Below are 18476 nucleotides of genomic sequence, written 5' to 3'. Positions count from 1 at the left end.
CCCTAAGATTATAAGAATACGGATGGTATGACAATTAACCAATAAACCATGCCCTTACTTCGGTAGTCAGTGGGTGTTAGATCATGAATATGCAAAGTCGGCAGTTTTCATGAGCACTTTAATTCAGTAGAGACTCCTGTAGAGACGACCAAGAGTATATAAAGCCAAACAATCTTGTCTTCAGCATCGGAATCGTCCTCTTTCACAGCAACATCCACTCTCAACTATGAAGGTAAATTTCATTCTTAAAGCTGTAGTCATTACATGTTATAGAGTATATTTCCTTATATCTGTACAGCATATGTGATGGTTCATGGGCTAAGCGATGAACTTTTGGTTATATAAACACGAACAAAAAAAAAGTGCATGACAGGTGTACTTATGAGCGTTTTGAATCGTTCTGAACAAATGACGCGGGTTGTCATATTGATGTTGAAGAAAAACTTTTAAAAAGCAGGTATGAGCACGGCTTATAAATTAGAAGGGCATGAAAATGTTAGTGTTCCACTGTGTATTTGTCCATATTCACTCATAGTACCATACAAATCATGTGAAACCTGAAAAGAAGAAGGGAAATAGGAAAACTTTTGAGTTACACCTTATATTTTTTCACCAGTATATATTCATGCCAATATACAATTTGAACCGACGGTCGTAGGTTTTTGTCGCGACTTTATGTACTTTCTATGTTGTACATAGTAAACCTGTGGTGATTTCGTTACATCTGAGATGCTTTAAGCAACAGTTACTGGGGATCAGTTTATCAGCATCTGGAATGGATAGCACCGACAGGATAGCATGACGTTCAAAACATAACTGCATACTAATAGAAATAAGGTCAAACGGTCTATGGTTGCCATTGTACTTATGCATTGGTGTATTTTTACGGACGTCCAGTGTTTACATACGTTTACGTATCATAAAGCAGGAAATATATATGAAGGACATTTCGTTACACATATTTATTTTAACATTTTATTTTAATTGTTTTTTCAGGTCATCGTCGCTGTATTGTTCATGCTGGTGTGCACCACCCTGGCTGAGGTGCCCCTCATCGGTGGAGCCCTTGGAAATGGTGTTTTGGGTTTCGGTCTCAACAACGGTGGTATTGCAGGAAAAGGCTACGGTTATAACAACTACGGATACGGTAAAGGCTTTGGGCCCTTCGTCGGTGGTCCTGGCGGCATCGTTGGCGGACACGGTCTCAATGGAGTCTTCGGTGGCATCGTTGGTGGACGTGGCATCAATGGAGTGATCGGTAAAGGTCTTGTTGGTCACGGTGGCATCGTTGGGGGACACGGTCTTGCAGGACATGGCGGCAACGTTGGTTTCCATGGCATTAATGGAGTCTTCGGTAACGGTCTTGCTGGTCACGGAGGCGTCGTTGGTGGACGTGGCATCAATGGAGTCTTCGGTAGGGGACTTGCTGGACATGGCGGCATTGTTGGCGGACACGGTCTTGCTCGTCACGGTGGCATTTTTGGTGGACTCGGTGTTGCTGGACACGGCGGCATTGTTGGTGGACGTGGTGTTAATGGGTTCATCGGTAACGGGCTTGCTGGCCCCTTCAGTGGCAGAATTGGAGTTTCTGGACCTTTCGTCGGAAAATTTTAAGTACTTAGATGAGATGTAAATTTCAAGAGGGATTGCATTTTTATACTGCGTATGTTTTTGTAATTTTGCATGAATAAAAACAGACCTATACATACCTACAGCCTTTTTACCATTCCTGACATGCCATAAACATATGTGTCTTAATGTGGGATTGCTTGAAATGGTGAAAACAGATTTTTGGTACAGTTACAGGATATGTTAAATTCTTAGTGAGTATGAATAGGACTGTAGCACAAACAGACCATTTGCGGAATGATGGAACGCTTTAGCAAATCATGCTACTCTCCACCGCTACAGAGGTCAGTAATTTTAATGTTTTCTGTACTGAAATGTACATAAGCATATACAGATACTGTTTGTGAAGTGTGCAAGTGGAATACGGCAAGATGGGCTCACCACTCACAGAACATCTGGTATCCTGATAATGACTCATCAACACGTTCTCTTGATAAAGTGTAAATTGTATGTACCGAAATTTCTTACGGGAGTTATAAGGGTTATATCAGTACTACACACAATGCAGATTAGAAGTATTTTATTAGAAGTATATTCCAAATAAGGAACTCTCTCAGATAGATCGTTGACTGTTGACTTAGGTTTCGGTGGTGACAAACAGATGACAGTATGTGGACGAGCATGGGGTTTGAAACCAACGGTGTGTTCTGTTTGCGCCACGTAGAGTCGCATGACGGGAATATACATTTCCCAGCACCCCGTTATATGTGGATATAACATATACGGTAGAACCAATATACGATATAGATACCTTTCAAGCCACCTGTATAAACTTTACTCGGGTCTTAATTTTTATAAGGAAATTCTCATATTTAATCTCGTGGGCCTTTCATGTTTTATAGCTGAAACCAAACTAGTACTGAAAAGATGAAGCAGCTCATTATTTTTTTATATATTATTTTTAAAATATGCTTGCATAAAATGCAACACTTGGTGCCAAAACATCATCTTCATTTGAGTGTGTGAGCGCGCGCCCGGGTTTCATTGATGTTGACTGAATGTACACACACACACGTGTGTTTTTCCTACTTCACTTTTCTGCGCTGTAATATCATGCAGTACTTTACCAATTGCGAATAGTTCACTTTTCACATACGAAGCTATTCACATAAGAATCACTCTAAGCTTATTTAAGCCTTAGCTTGGATCAGTATCACAATTTTTGCCCAATAAATTATGTACTTGGTTTGTCTTATATTTGTATGAGATGCGATATGGTATTACATGAATAGGGGGACACTGAGCAGCATTTCATCCGTAGGTGTGTAGATAGGTTACATCTTTTGGTGAACGCTGATTGGCTGTTTCAGAAAAACAAAGCAGACAATCAACGCATGGGGGTATGGGCTATTCTCGACATCGCGGGTTTCCTTAAAATGAATGCTATTTTCGTTTTAGCATTTTTGTCACATAGGTAATAAAACAATAATCAACTCGCCAAGGTTTGACAATTACGTGATTGATATAACTTGGGAAAGATAATCTGCCATTCCCCTTAACGCGTTAGTTATACATCTGCAATGAAATATTTTACCTCTTAAACATTCATTACTTCATAGAAGAATACATTTAACGTTATACCACTAGTGCTAGCGAAGAAACAAATTTATAATGAGAATTATATAGTGTGTATGCAAATGAATAAAACTCAGAGTCACTTCATATTAAAGGGTTATAAAAACATTTCATACAAGATAGCAAGACCGTCACCGAAGACTCCATTCATGCCACGCCCACCAACAATCTTATTTAATTGTAGTTAAACCGATTCTAAATTGAAGTGCATATTGGGTCAACCGGTTCTGTTATAGGGAATACTGAGTTAATATACACTGAGCCGAAAAAGAAAAAAGAACAAGCACAGTGTGAAGAGTTTGTATACCGTTTTGATGGAGTAGGTCTCTAGTTGCTCGGTCAGGGGCGTCGTGCTGAAAGAGTTTCCATGACGACCAAAATGTGGCACGACGAATGATTTCAGCGATTCATCATTGTAGCAGTGGGCAGGTGTTCCACTATTTCCTCTAGCGGGACCAATATTCTGGAACACCATGGGTCCTAGTTTGTGATCGAGGGCAATAGCACTCCACACCACTATGCTTGGATCTCACCACGAATCTCTTTCCAGGACACAACCATCTGCAAAACGCTTCCCGCGTCGTCGCCAAACTCTCGCTCTGTCATCAGCCGCTGAGAGGCAATACTGGATTTCGTCGGAGATGACTAGAGTTCGCTACTCCCGGTGACGTCAGATACGATGATGTGGGGCCCACTGGAGACGAGCACGGCGATGTCGAACAGTGAGGATCAGAACCCGGTAAAGCCTGCGACACTGACGTTTCTCTGCACAGTATCGGCGCTGATTGATCTCTGGTGATTGCCAGTTGTTGCCCGTGCAAGTCCAGTAGCCCTACCGAAACGATTTTGCCAGGGATGACGGGCAATCTGCCTATTTTGTCTCAACGTTATCACAGGCTATCTTCCACTGCCAGGGCGGTCGGCTGTATCTCGGTATATTGTTCGAAGACGAACAGAAAAATGATATACAACATGACATGCAGTCTGACCAGCATTCAGTCTTCCTAAAGCTGGGCCCCTCTATTCCCTTGATAATCGTGGCATGTCGCTACTGTCGACCAGTGAATGGCTCGGTACTCTTCTTATAGGGACGACACTTCGGGATGCACGCGCATTGTGATTTCATGAAACTCGCACAAAAACCTCGTCCCATCATTATTTTAGTAACTCCGTTTTGACGACATGTTTTTGTATCAAATACAGAATCTGAAACCAAATTTTCTTGAACATTGGCTACGAACCAGGTCTCGCTAACATATACAAAGTGAAGAAAAAATAATCAAAATTAAGATGAAACATATCTGGCAAAATAGTTGGCATGGTAACGTTTCTTTTGCTGTTTAGTATAATTTGGGTGGCATATAAAGCCTTCTTAGACTGCATGCATAATATATTATATGGTATTCTATGAGGATGTTGGAATGAAAATATTTTTCCAAATTTTCATTTCTATAAATACATTTTCCTGTCCAGTGTCTTGTCACCGTTTGAGAACTCCTACTTTATCTGTATCTATAGACATAACGATGTGGGAACTGTAATAAAATACCAACACGTTGTCGTCAACAAGGAACGTGCAATGTTTTTGTAATACACGTCAAGGCATTGTCGTTGAAATCAAAGATATTTGTCAAAGAGACTATCACACTGATATTGAATGTCAGTGCTCTGTAATGTTTTTGGGGGCGGTGGGGTAGCCTAGTGGTTAAAGCTGAAGACCCGGGTTCGATTCCCCACATGGGTACAATGTGTGAGGCCCATTTCCTGGTGTCCCCCGCCGTGATATCGCTGGAATATTGCTAAAAGCGGCGTAAAAACCAAACTCACTCACTCACTAATGTTCTTTTTAAAACCATTGTTCAAAGAAGTGGCATATTTCATGCATGCCCCATAGATTATTATGATTATTATGCTAATATGTGTATAGCGCCAGTATCCGGCGTAACTGCTCAAAAGCGCCTTGTTTGGTTTTCCCCATCACTGGATGTCAATCTGAAGCGTCACATTGTATTATATGAATACTGACGATTTTACAACTGACCAATAAACCATGCAGTTAATTCGGGAGCCAGTGGGTGTTAGATCCTGAATATGTTAAGTCGGCAGTTTTTCATGAGCACATTAATTCAATAGAGTCTTCTGTAGGGACCACCTGGGGTATATAAGGCCAAATAATCTTGTCTTCGGCATCAGAATCGTCCTCCTCACAGCAACATCCATTCTCAATCATGAAGGTACATTTCATTCTTAAAACTGTAGTCAATACATGTAAAATATTTTAAAAATATATTTTCGAACATTGTTACAGCATGCATGTTACGCAAAGATGCAATGAACGTTTGGTTATGTAGAACTGACGAGGGAAAATATAAGGGATCACATGAAAGGGCACGTGTTCCGTTATTTTTTTTCCAGGTTTCTTCACAAGCTTTGTATAGGTAGTTTTTTTCCTTCAGTATCTAATCGTATGACAGATGTACTTAAGGCCGCTTTGGCTTGTTCTTAACAAATATCACACACTGACAGCTTCCTGTGGTAAAAAACTCCAAAATAAAGCAGGAATGAACTGACGAGCAAGCAAATGGTACTGACAAGGCGAAAATTCAGGAAACACACTGTTGGAAATACATTAAGAGTGCATGAAAATACCTCTATTCCTTTATGTATTTCCGTCTATGTATGTATATTTAATATATTTTTATTCATAAGTATGCAATACAAAACAAGTTAAACCTGAAAAAACGAGAAAGAGACACACCACTTCTACAATTCGAACCAGAGGTCATAAGTTTCTGTATATTCATTTAACATCATGATCGCTCAAAAACGACTCCATATTAATAGAAATACCATCTCAATCGGTCTATGGTTGTCACTGTACTTGTGTATAGATGAATTTTTACTGGCGTCCTGTGTTTAGATACGTTTACCTTATATTAGGCAGGAAGTATATGTGAATGACATCTCGTTACACATATTTATTTTAGATAAACCGTCTATTGTTTTTCAGGTCATCGTCGCTGTATTGTCCGTGCTGGTGTGCACCACCCTGGCTGAGGTGCCCCTCATCGGTGGAGCCCTTGGAAATGGTGTTTTCGGATTCGGTCTCAAAAACGGTGGTATTGCAGGAAAAGGCTACGGTTATAACAACTACGGATACGGTGAAGGCTTTGGGCCCTTCGTTGGTGGTCCTGGCGGCATCGTTGGCGGACACGGTCTCAATGGAGTCTTCAGTGGCATCGTTGGTGGACGTGGCGTTAATGGAGTGATCGGTAAAGGTCTTGTTGGTCACGGCGGCATCGTTGGGGGTCACGGTGTTGCTGGTCACGGTGGCGTCGTTGGTGGAAATGGCATCAATGGAGTCTTGGGTAACGGCGCTGCCGGTCATGGTGGCATCGTTGGTGGACTCGGTGTCGCTGGACACGGCGGCATTGTTGGTGGGCGTGGCGCTAATGGGGTCCTCGGTAATGGATTTGCTGGTCCCTTCAGTGAAGGAATTGGAGTTTCAGGACCTTTCCTCGGAAAGTTTTAAGCATCAAGCACCGTTAGTACTAAGGTGTAAATTTCTAGAGGGATTAAGATTTGTATTCAATGTAGGTTTTTTTTGTAATTTTGTGTGAATATAAACACATCTATACATGCCTACAGCTTTTTTGTCATTTCTGATATGCCATAAGCATATGTATCGTAAAGTGGGATTGTTATGAAATGGTGAAAACGCGCTTTCATTACAACTGCACGCCACTACAGATTGTTTGCGATTTTCAATAACGTTATAGCACAATCAGTACATTAGAATCAGAATACAAGGCTTTAACAATCACCACCTGTAAAGTGGAACAATATTTAATCTGTTTTCGATACTGAGCCCTAAGTGTGCATGAGCCTTACAAAGCCTCTGTATCTGTTTGTGAAGTGTGCAAGAGGAATTGGGCAGGATACGCACACCTTTCCTAGAACCACATGGAACCATGATGATGACTCACAAACACGTTCTCTTGATATAGTGAAAACTGTATGAGCAGCGATTTTTTATAATGGGTTTTGTTGCTTATAATTACAATGCACCACCCTGAATCAGAATGCGGTTAGGGAATATGTACTAATATGTCCTATTTTGTTCACCTAAGCTTGTTTTTCAACACTCGAGTTCGGTTATGAACTAACTTTTAACTGATACGACAGGTGGTTTGACGAATGAGGAACTCTCTCAAAGTGAGATAAGCCGCTGAATTTAGGTTTAGATGGTGACAATCAGATGAATGACTAAGTGAGTTTAGGTTTACGCCACACTCAGCGATATTCCAGTCCTTATATAATCCAGTCTGGGACAATCCAGTGATCAAGAGTAAGAGCATAGAATCTGCGCAATTGGGACCACCAATGATATGTGTGAACTAAGTCATCGAGCTTGACTAGCCGATCCCGATAGTCGCCTCTTGCGGCAAGCAGATAAAACCCGTGTCTTTACCGTTCGACAAACGGATGGGGGCTATTTGGGCCATTATGAGATTCGAAATCACCGGTTGCTCTGTTTGCATAATGTATTGTCATTATTTGTATTGCCTAATATCTATGTATCTGCGTATAACATATGCACGGTAGGCCTAAACATAGTATAGATGCCACTCGGGTCGTGATTAATATTAAGTTCTATAACGTTATGCTCGTCAGCCGTTGATGGTCCAAAGCGGCAAACGGTGTACGACTGAGACAAAATGAAGCAACCTATTGATGTCATTTGTATGTGCTCTCATAAAATGCAACACCACTTGGTATGGAGCCACACACGAGTCCCAATTATGTGTGTGTGCGTGTCATGAACCTTTACTGAATCCACACACGCAAATACGCTCCTGTATTGTGCTTGACTGGCTCCGCACACGCACGCACGCACGCACGCACGCACGCGTGTATGTGGCACCACGTGTTCATGCATGTATGTATGTGTGTGTATTCAGTTCACGTTTCAGCGCTGTAATAACATGCTGGATTAAACTAAATTTAGTTTTTCAACTGCCAATGGCTTCCCTTCAATTTCCGAAACTATCCACATCAGAATCACTATATACTGATTCAAGCATGTGCCCTGGGTTTGGGTCCCCAAATCAAAATTGTGTGAATGAAAGCGGCAAACCCTTTTCTTCAGCCATAAGACTTCTTAAACCGAGTCAATTGTACGATTCCAACGACGAGTTAATGAATTGTTACGAGAGTGTGTTTTCTGTAATTTGTATTATTATTCATTATTAATGGTAGTCATTATTAAGTCATAATGTTTAGAGTTTTAAATGATAGTTATTATGGGTCACATTTAGTATCATGGTAATAGTATTTTACCTTTTAAGGTAGAGCTTTAGAGTTACCTCTTCACACACACACACACACACACACACACACACACACACACACACACACACACACACACGGACACGAATAACAGGAATTCTGTACATCATTCTGCCTACTGCCGTTGAATGCATCAACAACATCGACCGTCCTCCAACATTGACTGTTCCTCATTGAAAATCAAGACTTTGGTGAATTGATATCAAATTTGTGACCCATTGCTTGAGATCTGACCCATTTGCAGTGCATTAGAAACCTCTTTTGTGCATCACTGTATCAAGCTCTTTGTCTGCTCAATACATAGTATAGAATATTTTAGATTTGTAAGTTTTATATTTTGCTGGTTCATAGGGGATCTCCCATACGTTTTGTCATGGTAAATTATTAACTGTAACAGAATCACAATCAAATAATGTAATAATGATAACAGGCATTTACGAAGAGGTGAGCGAATCCTGTAGCACCAGTGGCACTCGTCTTGAACACAGGATTTCCTCACATGTGAACCATGAAGCATTTTGAAAGCTCTGCTGTGGCCAAAGTCAGACAACTATAGAGTTGATGTAGGGATATGGGGATCCTCTTAAGAGAATTCTCTTAAAGAGAATGCTGTTGTAACTGTAATGCTTTTAGATCGAAAACCGATATGAGTAATACGAACAATAACCAATTCGCCTAGGCTCGATAATTAATATAGCTCGGGAAAGATAACCTGCCATTAAACATACTATATGCTGTTTAATTTAATGAGGTTCTCTTAAGTTTTACTTCTGTTGTTTGAGAAGAAACAAATGGTCACGAAAATTATATGGTGTGTTTTGAAATGCATGAGACTAAGATGTTGGCCATTTCATATTATGGGTTCATTACAACACTACACACATAACAGCTGAAATAGAAATGTGCTGAAACTTGTTGGTGAGCTAAGTTATCAAAATATGTTTGTCTTTAGCTATAAACACATGTTTGTCAAACATCTGCCAGGACAATGAACTTGTTCCTAACTTTCACGCCATACGAACCTATTGAATCGAAAGTCCCAAACATGTAGGTGTAATTAGGAATATGACAAATCAAAAACAAATTTCATGGCTCATCTTTCAAGGCTTTCCTTAACCGCAAGTTCGACATAGAGTGGGCCAAATTTACCTCATCTTATTCGCCATATTTCACCCTGTTTATGTGTTTAAGTGATGATTAATATCAAAATACTTTGTGATTGTGAAGGCTAGCAATAAAATTAGACAACTCCAAGACATATCAGCCAAAAGCATATTTCAAGATATCACGTAATATAAATATGGTCGGTGGTCGAATATTCACAGATCGCACTTACTTAGCAAGTGTACATCGAAACGAAGTGTTGCCCAACAACTGATAAAGCATGTCATTGTATTGTTTGGTTTAAGTACGTAATTATAAAAAAAACTTACAAAATTAATGTAGTCTCAGTTTTCTAGTGCATTTTTCCGATACACCCAATACAAATGGGCTTTGTAACAATTAACGTTAGAAAAATGTAGCTGATATAAGAATAAAATATATGTATGTGAGTGTTCTTCACAAATGAAGAATAATTTAGTTTGCAAGCACCATAAGAATATCAGGTGTGTGTACTACTGTTTGTTTTCCTTAAAATAGTAAATAATAAATAATGTAATTGTACTTGTGGATTGTTTTCAGTTTCAAGACAAAGTGTGGTTGCAATTTGGTAATTTGAATAGTACTAATATTTCATTTGTTTCAACAGCTCCTTACGATCCACTATCTGGAGAAAGAGATTGCACGGAATGATTAAGAAGTGTCGGGGCTTTCATGGATGTTTGTCAAAAGAAACTTATGTAATGTTATGCTGTTTCATTTCCCAAAGATAAGCGCAAATGAAAGGAAGTGGAAGTGGGGGAAGTGCAAACAAACTAAGGGGACCTATCACACATCTTTCGTTATTTCTGGAGACTGGCAATACTGATATTCTGTACTTGGAAACCTTAATGATTTAAACAGATGCATAGTCTCAAGTGTATGTTGATCTTCTCAACCATCGAACAAGGTATTTTCAGAGGTGATATGAATATTGATGCTATAACTACTCAATAAAATGTGACATTACTTCGCGTGTCAGTGGGGTCTTGATCATGAATATGCAAAGTCAGCAGGTTTTCATGAGCACATTAATTCAGTGGAATGTCCAATGCAGATTACCATCAGTATATAAAGCCCAAAATTCCCGTCTTCAGCATCTGATCCATCCTCTTCCCTACACTCTCAATCATGAAGGTGAGTTTTCCGTTTCAGTTTTCGAATGTTTACATTATGCATTAAAGAAATACAAGTACCACGAAAAACAATGTATTGTAAAAAATAACGTTCTCTTATATTCATGATAATTATATATTGATTTCTTAGGTCATCGTCGCTGTAGTGTCCGTGCTGGTGTGCACCACACTCGCTGAGGTCCCTCTCTTCGGTGGAGATCTTGGAAAAAGTGTTTTCGGATTCGGTTTCAACAACGGTGGTATTGCAGGAAAGAGCCTCGGTTACGGCTACAACTATGGTAAAGGAAAAGGCTCTGGTCCATTCGTAACAGGCATTGTTGACGGACGTGGGGTCAATGGAGTCTTCGGAAATGGTCTTGTTGGACACGGCGGCATCGTTGGTGGGCATGGTCTCGCAGGACATGGTGGCATCGTTGGTGGACGTGGCATTAATGGAGTCGTCGGTAACGGGCTTGCTGGTCATAGAGGTATCGTGAGTGGACACGGCCTCGCAGGACACGGCGGCATTGTTGGGGGACGTGGATTCAACGGAGTCTTCAGTAACGGTCTTGCTGGACACAACGGCAACGTTGGTGGACATGGTCTCGCAGGACACGGCGGCATTGTTGGGGGACGTGGATTCAACGGAGTCTTCAGTAACGGTCTTGTTGGACACAACGGCATCGTTGGTGGACATGGCATCAATGGAGTCCTCGGTAACGGACTTGCTGGTCATGGAGGTATCGTAGGTGGACACGGCCTCGCAGGACATGGTGGCATCGTTGGTGGACATGGCATCACTGGAGTCCTCGGTAACGGTCTTGCTGGTCATGGAGGTACCGTTGGTGGACACGGCCTCGCAGGACATGGTGGCATTGTTGGTGGACGTGGCATCAATGGAGCCGTCGGTAACGGTCTTGCTGGTCATGGAGGTATCGTAGGTGGACACGGCCTCGCAGGACATGGTGGCATCGTTGGTGGACGTGGCATCAATGGAGTCCTCGGTAACGGACTTGCTGGTCATGGAGGTATCGTAGGTGGACACGGCCTCGCAGGACATGGTGGCATCGCTGGTGGACGTGGCATCACTGGAGCCCACGGTAACGGACTTTCTGGTCATGGAGGCATCGTAGGTGGACACGGTCTGGCAAGACATGGTGGCATCGTTGGTGGACATGGGGTCAATGGAGCTCTCGGTAACGGTCTTGTTGGAGGTATTGTTGGTGGCGTTGACGGGCTACTCGGTAACGGACTCGTCGGTCCCTTCAATGGCTAACTAGGAGTTACTGTAACTTTCACCAGAAGATTTTAAGCAACAGTTTCATTTTACTTCTTGAGAGAAAATTTCTTATGGGTTGTGCTTTGTACTGAATATCACTTCGTATTTTTACTGCCTTTTGAATAAATAAATAACACATCTAATCTTACTTGCAACTACGTTATTATTCCTCACATATGCTGTGTTGCAATAAATGATTTCTTGAATGTAACATGTACACCAGTCCTATAAATGACGAAGTAACAATTAAGTTGGAATTGTGTAAACATATTTTTGAAGGAGCGATGGTTTAGTCTAGTGGTTAAAGCGTTCGCTCGTCACGCCCTGAAGACCCAGGTTCGATTCCTTACATGTGTACAATGTGTGAAGGCTATAACTGATGGACCCCGCCGTGATACTGCTGGAATACATGGGGTTTTTTTCTAAAAGCATGGACATTCTTCATGAGAGAGACTTGATGAGTGAATTAGATAATCATAGAAATACCTCCTAATGTCATAGAAATGACTGGTGGCCTGTTCAGTGACCTGAATATACCTACTGACATGACCCATGGCACGAATGAGTTCAACGACTTGTAGTGACCAGAGACACATGTAGGCCTCATTACATGGATATAAGCTCAATGACAAAGACATGCTTCATGGCACAGTTGAGGTGGGCTATACGTCACATCGGTAATACTCTGGCCATATTGTGACGAGATCAAGTCGGCATTCATACAAAATTTAAGTACAAAGTCCAAGTGAGTCCGACATATAAATTCATTACATTATTATTTACAAACAGAAGGTTTAATGGTTCCACATTAACAAAAAAGAAGCAATTAGTCATTGAAAGTACATGCTTGATGACTTAAATCTATTACATGGATTGACACAGATATCATGATATTGATGTGATACTGAGGTATTGATTGTGACGCAATATGCTCGGTTGAAGAAATAGACATATGATATGCTTCGTGACATGGAACTACTTATTGAGGCGCAGAGGCGCCATATGGTTCATTTCTGGGGCCCCCGTCGCTTGAATATTGGTAAAAGAGGCGGAAAATCACACTCACACATTCACTCACAATCACTCACTCACACTCACTCAGTCATGAAAATATACCTCGTGGTATATGGGAATATACCTCAGAAGACTAATAGAAATAACATTACTTTGAACGTATTGTGTGGGTGATGTTTGAAAGTATGGTGGAACTGGCTCGTCAGAATGAAAAACCTCGACTCCCTACAAAAATATAACTAGCTCATAATTTCTTACAGACTGGGATTTTGTTTCCGTAGGTTTATCTCCACCCTCGGGTAACGCCAACCAGACAATATAGGAAACCGCTTCTACTTTATAGTTTTATCCTGTCTTGGACATCCTTTCTAGATAAACACACATTTAATCACATTACTAGTGTACATTCTTTCAGTTTCATTGCACAGGTTACAGTTGATGTACCTGCGAGGATCGGGTTTAAATTTGATCCCCAGTAACTGTAAGAGGCGACTGACGGTATCGGGTGGTCAGGCTTGTTGCTTGGTTGACACGTCATCGGTTCCAATTTGGGTAGACTGATGCTTATGTCGTTGATGTCACTGGATTGTCTGGTCCAGACTTGATTATTTATAGACGCCACTTTACAGCTGTAATGTTGCTGACTGTGGCATGAAGCTAAAGTCACTCATTACAGTTGATATTAGCGGCAACACAGTCAAGATAGAAATTGAATACCCGGACAGTGAAATAGCTGGTTAAACATATCAAGTTTAGCCTATTGCAAAGAGTTAACTCGAAATTTGAAAACCCAACGGATGAAACATATATACATACTTACTTCAAAGGCGTTCATTGACTGTTAGAAATCTCGAAAAGTACACCAGCTAACAATTCCAAACAAGTCTCCCCCCCCCCCCCCCCCTGAGCTCTACCCCAACAAATTCATTTCGATATCCATGGATACATTGACACACGCATACACGTGTACAAATACGTTCACACACACACACACACACACACACACACACACACACACACACACACACACACACACACACACACACACACACACACACACACACACACACACACACACACACACACACACACACGACTCAGCTTGTCGTAAGAGGCGACTAACGGGATCGGGTGGTCAGACTCGCTGACTTGGTTGACGCGTGTCATCGGTTCCCAATTGCGCAGATCGATCCTCATGTTGTTGATCACTGGATTGTCTGGTCCAGACTCGATTATTTACAGACCGCCATATAGCTGTAATATTGTTGAGTGCGGCGTAAAACTAAACTCACTCACTCACTCACATAAATACATACATACATACGAACGTTGGCCGAAAAGTTCTCAGCCTGAGTGGTTTTTCCCCACCAGGTAGTTACAGGTGTTTGCCACCAATGAGGACAATCATTTAGTGAATCATAGACACAAGAACTACAAACGTACTAATAGTTTTATCTCAACTACAGCTCTTTTGGTAAACCTACCCTCTGAAATCATCAGAAATGGACAAAACTGAATACAGGGCAGTCATCAAGTACTTGCAAAAGAAAGGGATGTCCCCAACACAGATACATGCTGACATGGTCTCCACTCTAGGGGATGATGCTCCTTCATTTTCCACAGTAATGAAGTGGGCTGCAGAATATAAGCGTGGCAGACAAAGCCTTGATGATGACCCACGCTCAGGAAGGCCTTCAACAGCAACCACTCCAGAAAACATCACGCGAGTGCTCGATATGTTGATGGATGATCGACGATTGACTACTCGACATATTGCTAGTGTAGTGGGCATCTCTCATGAGAGGGTTGAGCATATTATCACCAACGAATTAGGAATGACGAAAGTTTCTGCAAGATGGGTGCCAAAGCTCTTGACAGCAGAACAGAAACGTGTCAGGTTCCAGACGTCCCTTGACAATTTGCGTCGTTTTGAAGCAGATCCCGATGGTTTTGTGGCACGATTTGTAACCATGGATAAGACCTGGATACATCACTTTCAACCAGAAACAAAACTACAGTCAAAACAGTGGAAGCATCCTGATTCACCAGCTCCGAAGAAAGCCAAGTCTGTTCCTTCAGCTGGAAAGGTGATGGTATCAGTCTTTTGGGATTCCAGGGGTATTCTGCTCATTGATTATCTTGAAAAAGGTCAGACTATCAACGGCAGATACTATGCTGATCTACTGAACCAGTTGCGAGAAGCAATCAAATGTCAACAATCCGCGATTGAGGCTTTGAACTCATTGACCATCCTCCTTATTCACCTGATTTGGCTCCTTCTGACTTCCACCTGTTCCCCAAAATGAAAAAGGAATTCGCCAGTCGCCATTTTGCAAGTAATGATGACGTCATTTCCGCTGTTTTTCCGCGTTTTAGGGTAGCTGAAGAAGATTTCTTCCTGACCGGGATTCGGGCCTTGCAGCATCGCTGGCAAAAGTGTGTGAACTTGGAAGGGGACTATGTAGAAAAATAAATTACAAACGTGGACTTTGTAACTTTTTTTCACAGTGAGGCCTAGAACTTGTCAGCCAACCCTCGTACATACATACATACATACATACATACATACATACATACATACATACATACATACATACATACATACATACATACATACATACATACATACATACATACATACATACATACATACATACATACATACATACATAATATGTGAAAATATGTATTCATATACACAGGTTCGTTTTTGAAACTGTAGTATTCTGGAAATGAGAACCTTGGTATTTATGCATGCTAGTGTTATTCAATCACATCGTTTCAGTTTTAAATGGTTAATTCTAATGCAATAGAAGTCTCCATCATACATTTCATATTTCCTATATTGCCTATCTTTAAACTTTTGTCTACACGCCATTTCTGTAGTCATATTAATCTCATCTGTTTGCTCGATTTTCCCAGTGTGAACATATAGCACTTTCATTTATTTGCTTTATTTACAACATCCAAAACATGAGAAAACATGCATTTGCAGTGAAGTGAATATTCTCGCTATAGACGCGTTTTTATAATATCGCTGTAAAATAGCCGAATTAAGTCAAAATGACTTGAATTATGTGTCATGCTCCGTTTACAACCTCCAAAACATGACTTCTGAGCGAAACCAAACATTCTCGCCTAGGGGCGAGTGTTCGTTCAGTTGAATTTTGAGTTTTCGAGAAAACAAATGTTAACAATGTTTTATTTTGCCAAGTCTCTTATCAGAAAGTGTCCACAGTGCATAAAATTGTGATGTGTTTTACACATTCACATTTCCTGATAATGATTTGTTGATTTAACGTTATTGTCGGAAGTAGTTTTGATATTCTCTCGAAAACTGCGACAGATTTAAGTGTGCATTTATCCCGGTATAACGTTCTCATGTCTGTAGAAACAGCTGTTTAACGTCTAATTGCAAAGTAAAAACTTTCAAGTTCATTCAACTATAATTTATGACGAACGACCAATAAGGACAAAAGCTGTAATTCTCACGTACATATTCAAGTCTGTAGTGTCTTGCTGGGTTACTGACATTGGGCAGTGGATTCATTACATTTTTCTCCCATCCTGTCGGTTACTAGGCTATCGGAACGTAAAATTAAAATTAAATTTTACATCAGCCGCGTAAAATAAAACCGTAATTTTCTATTCTTAAGGAGGCTCTTAAACCGCTACCCTCAGGGATAGTTCAGCATTATTAATTACCGATATTTAACGTCTGTTTAACTGATGGCTAACCATAAATATTTATCACCTTCAATTGTGAGACTCTCAGATATGTGATGCTGTGGTGATCGCTGTCATTCGATTATCTTAATGTGTGACACCAATCAGCCTACCGCAGACCAGATTGGGTTAGGAGAGTCACGTGGGGTTGCACATATGAGATAGGTGTGATCCATGGTGTGTATAAATGTACCTCACTTCAAGTCTTGCCACATGTCAAATCACCCGCAGCATCACAGGATGAAGGTAAGCTGACCATCATCAGTGTCCTAATTCTCTCTGCTCTCAAATCTTGATCTCAGACTGACAATGATTTCCAAAACGTTCTTCTTTGAGACCCTTTGGAGATCCCGGTTAGAACTGAGTTTCAGTAACCTATGCTTACCGTAGGAGGAGACTAACGGGATCGCATGATCAGACTCGCTGACTTGGTTGATACATGTCATTGTATCCCAATTGTGTAGATAGAGGTTCATGTAGTCGATCCCTTGATTGCCTGGCCCAGATCCGATTATGTACAGACCACCACCATAAATGACGTAAACCCAAACTCAATAACACAATTATGATATTTTGAATATATTTTTGCATTTTCAAAAACTCCAAAACCAAACCAAAAAACCCCAAAGTAATGTAAAAAACATTTATATGACGTATATATAATATTTTGAGCGTCAAGTGCAGGGATATTTTGGTGCTTCATTTTTTGTAATGAATGTTTATTCGGAATCCTGGAAAGGACACTTTCGGTGATGCTGTAAAATGCCTTCTTGTTCTGAAAAGGATTTCAAGGGTTTGACCTAAAACGAAAATTGGGTAGGGCATTATTTTGGGAATCTCACAAGCAGTGTTTTGTTTTCAAAACTTCGTAATTTGTTTTACGCTTTCCAGATAGCTGTATGACCAGATAGTGTCAGCTTTACATTGTCCTCCGAATCTACCCATAACACTGTCAAATAAATTTCAAAATTAATTGTTGAGACATCAGCGACAAAAGTTTGAATAGAACGCAACATGAAATACATTGAGTTATTTAAGTTGTTTCTTTTTTAAAGTCGCAATCATTACACCATTGATTGAGACATATGAACTGTCATATTATGCCAAATTCTCTTAAATAATATATATACAATTCTTTCGAAATGTTATCCAATTATTTTGACAGGCATATATTCACATCCCCGTGTTCAATGGGGTGCGTAGGATACACCATCTAATGTACTAGATTTCCATAATGATGTTTCTTTATATAAATGTTTTAGCTTGTTTCCAGTATTGACAAAGTTGTAGGACTTAGTCCAAGCTGACATCTTACAACCTGTATTTTCTTGTGTTAGCAAACTTCCTCAGTTGGCTTAAGATTGCCAGGACAGCGATGTATTAGTCTTCATATCCCGTAGACTTAGATCAGTTATCCGATCTTATTGAAAGAACTATAATACTGAGATGCAGGTGACCAGTGAACGATGTTAAAGGTACTGCTTCATACTTGTCTTCACAGATTGTCGTCGTGCTTAGCGCCATTTGTGCCACCGTTCTGGGCGAGATCCCACTCCTTGGATTCGGTAGATTGGGTGGTTTTGGTTCTCTCAATCTTGGACTTGGACATATCGGTGTCAAGAAAATTGATCCTCTTTCCGACGCAGGCC

General features: G+C 40.7%; 2 protein-coding genes across 2 annotated transcripts in view; both read left to right on the top strand.

Moving 5' to 3' along the window:
- LOC137274272 (large ribosomal subunit protein eL31-like) overlaps positions 1 to 18476 on the top strand; it is a 329417-nt gene that overhangs the window by 35611 nt on the left and 275330 nt on the right. The window lies entirely within an intron of this gene.
- On the top strand, positions 227 to 12084 carry LOC137271990 (uncharacterized PE-PGRS family protein PE_PGRS20-like). Its single transcript, XM_067804366.1, has 3 exons — positions 227 to 232; positions 997 to 1465; positions 11672 to 12084. Exons 1-3 carry the CDS (start codon positions 227 to 229, stop codon positions 12082 to 12084), a joined length of 888 nt encoding a protein of 295 aa, XP_067660467.1.

The sequence above is a fragment of the Haliotis asinina genome, chromosome 2 (assembly GCF_037392515.1).
Source record: "Haliotis asinina isolate JCU_RB_2024 chromosome 2, JCU_Hal_asi_v2, whole genome shotgun sequence".
NCBI lineage: Eukaryota > Metazoa > Mollusca > Gastropoda > Lepetellida > Haliotidae > Haliotis > Haliotis asinina.
The sequence above is the reverse complement of the archived record's forward strand: the minus strand, read 5'-3'. Positions and strand labels throughout refer to the sequence as shown.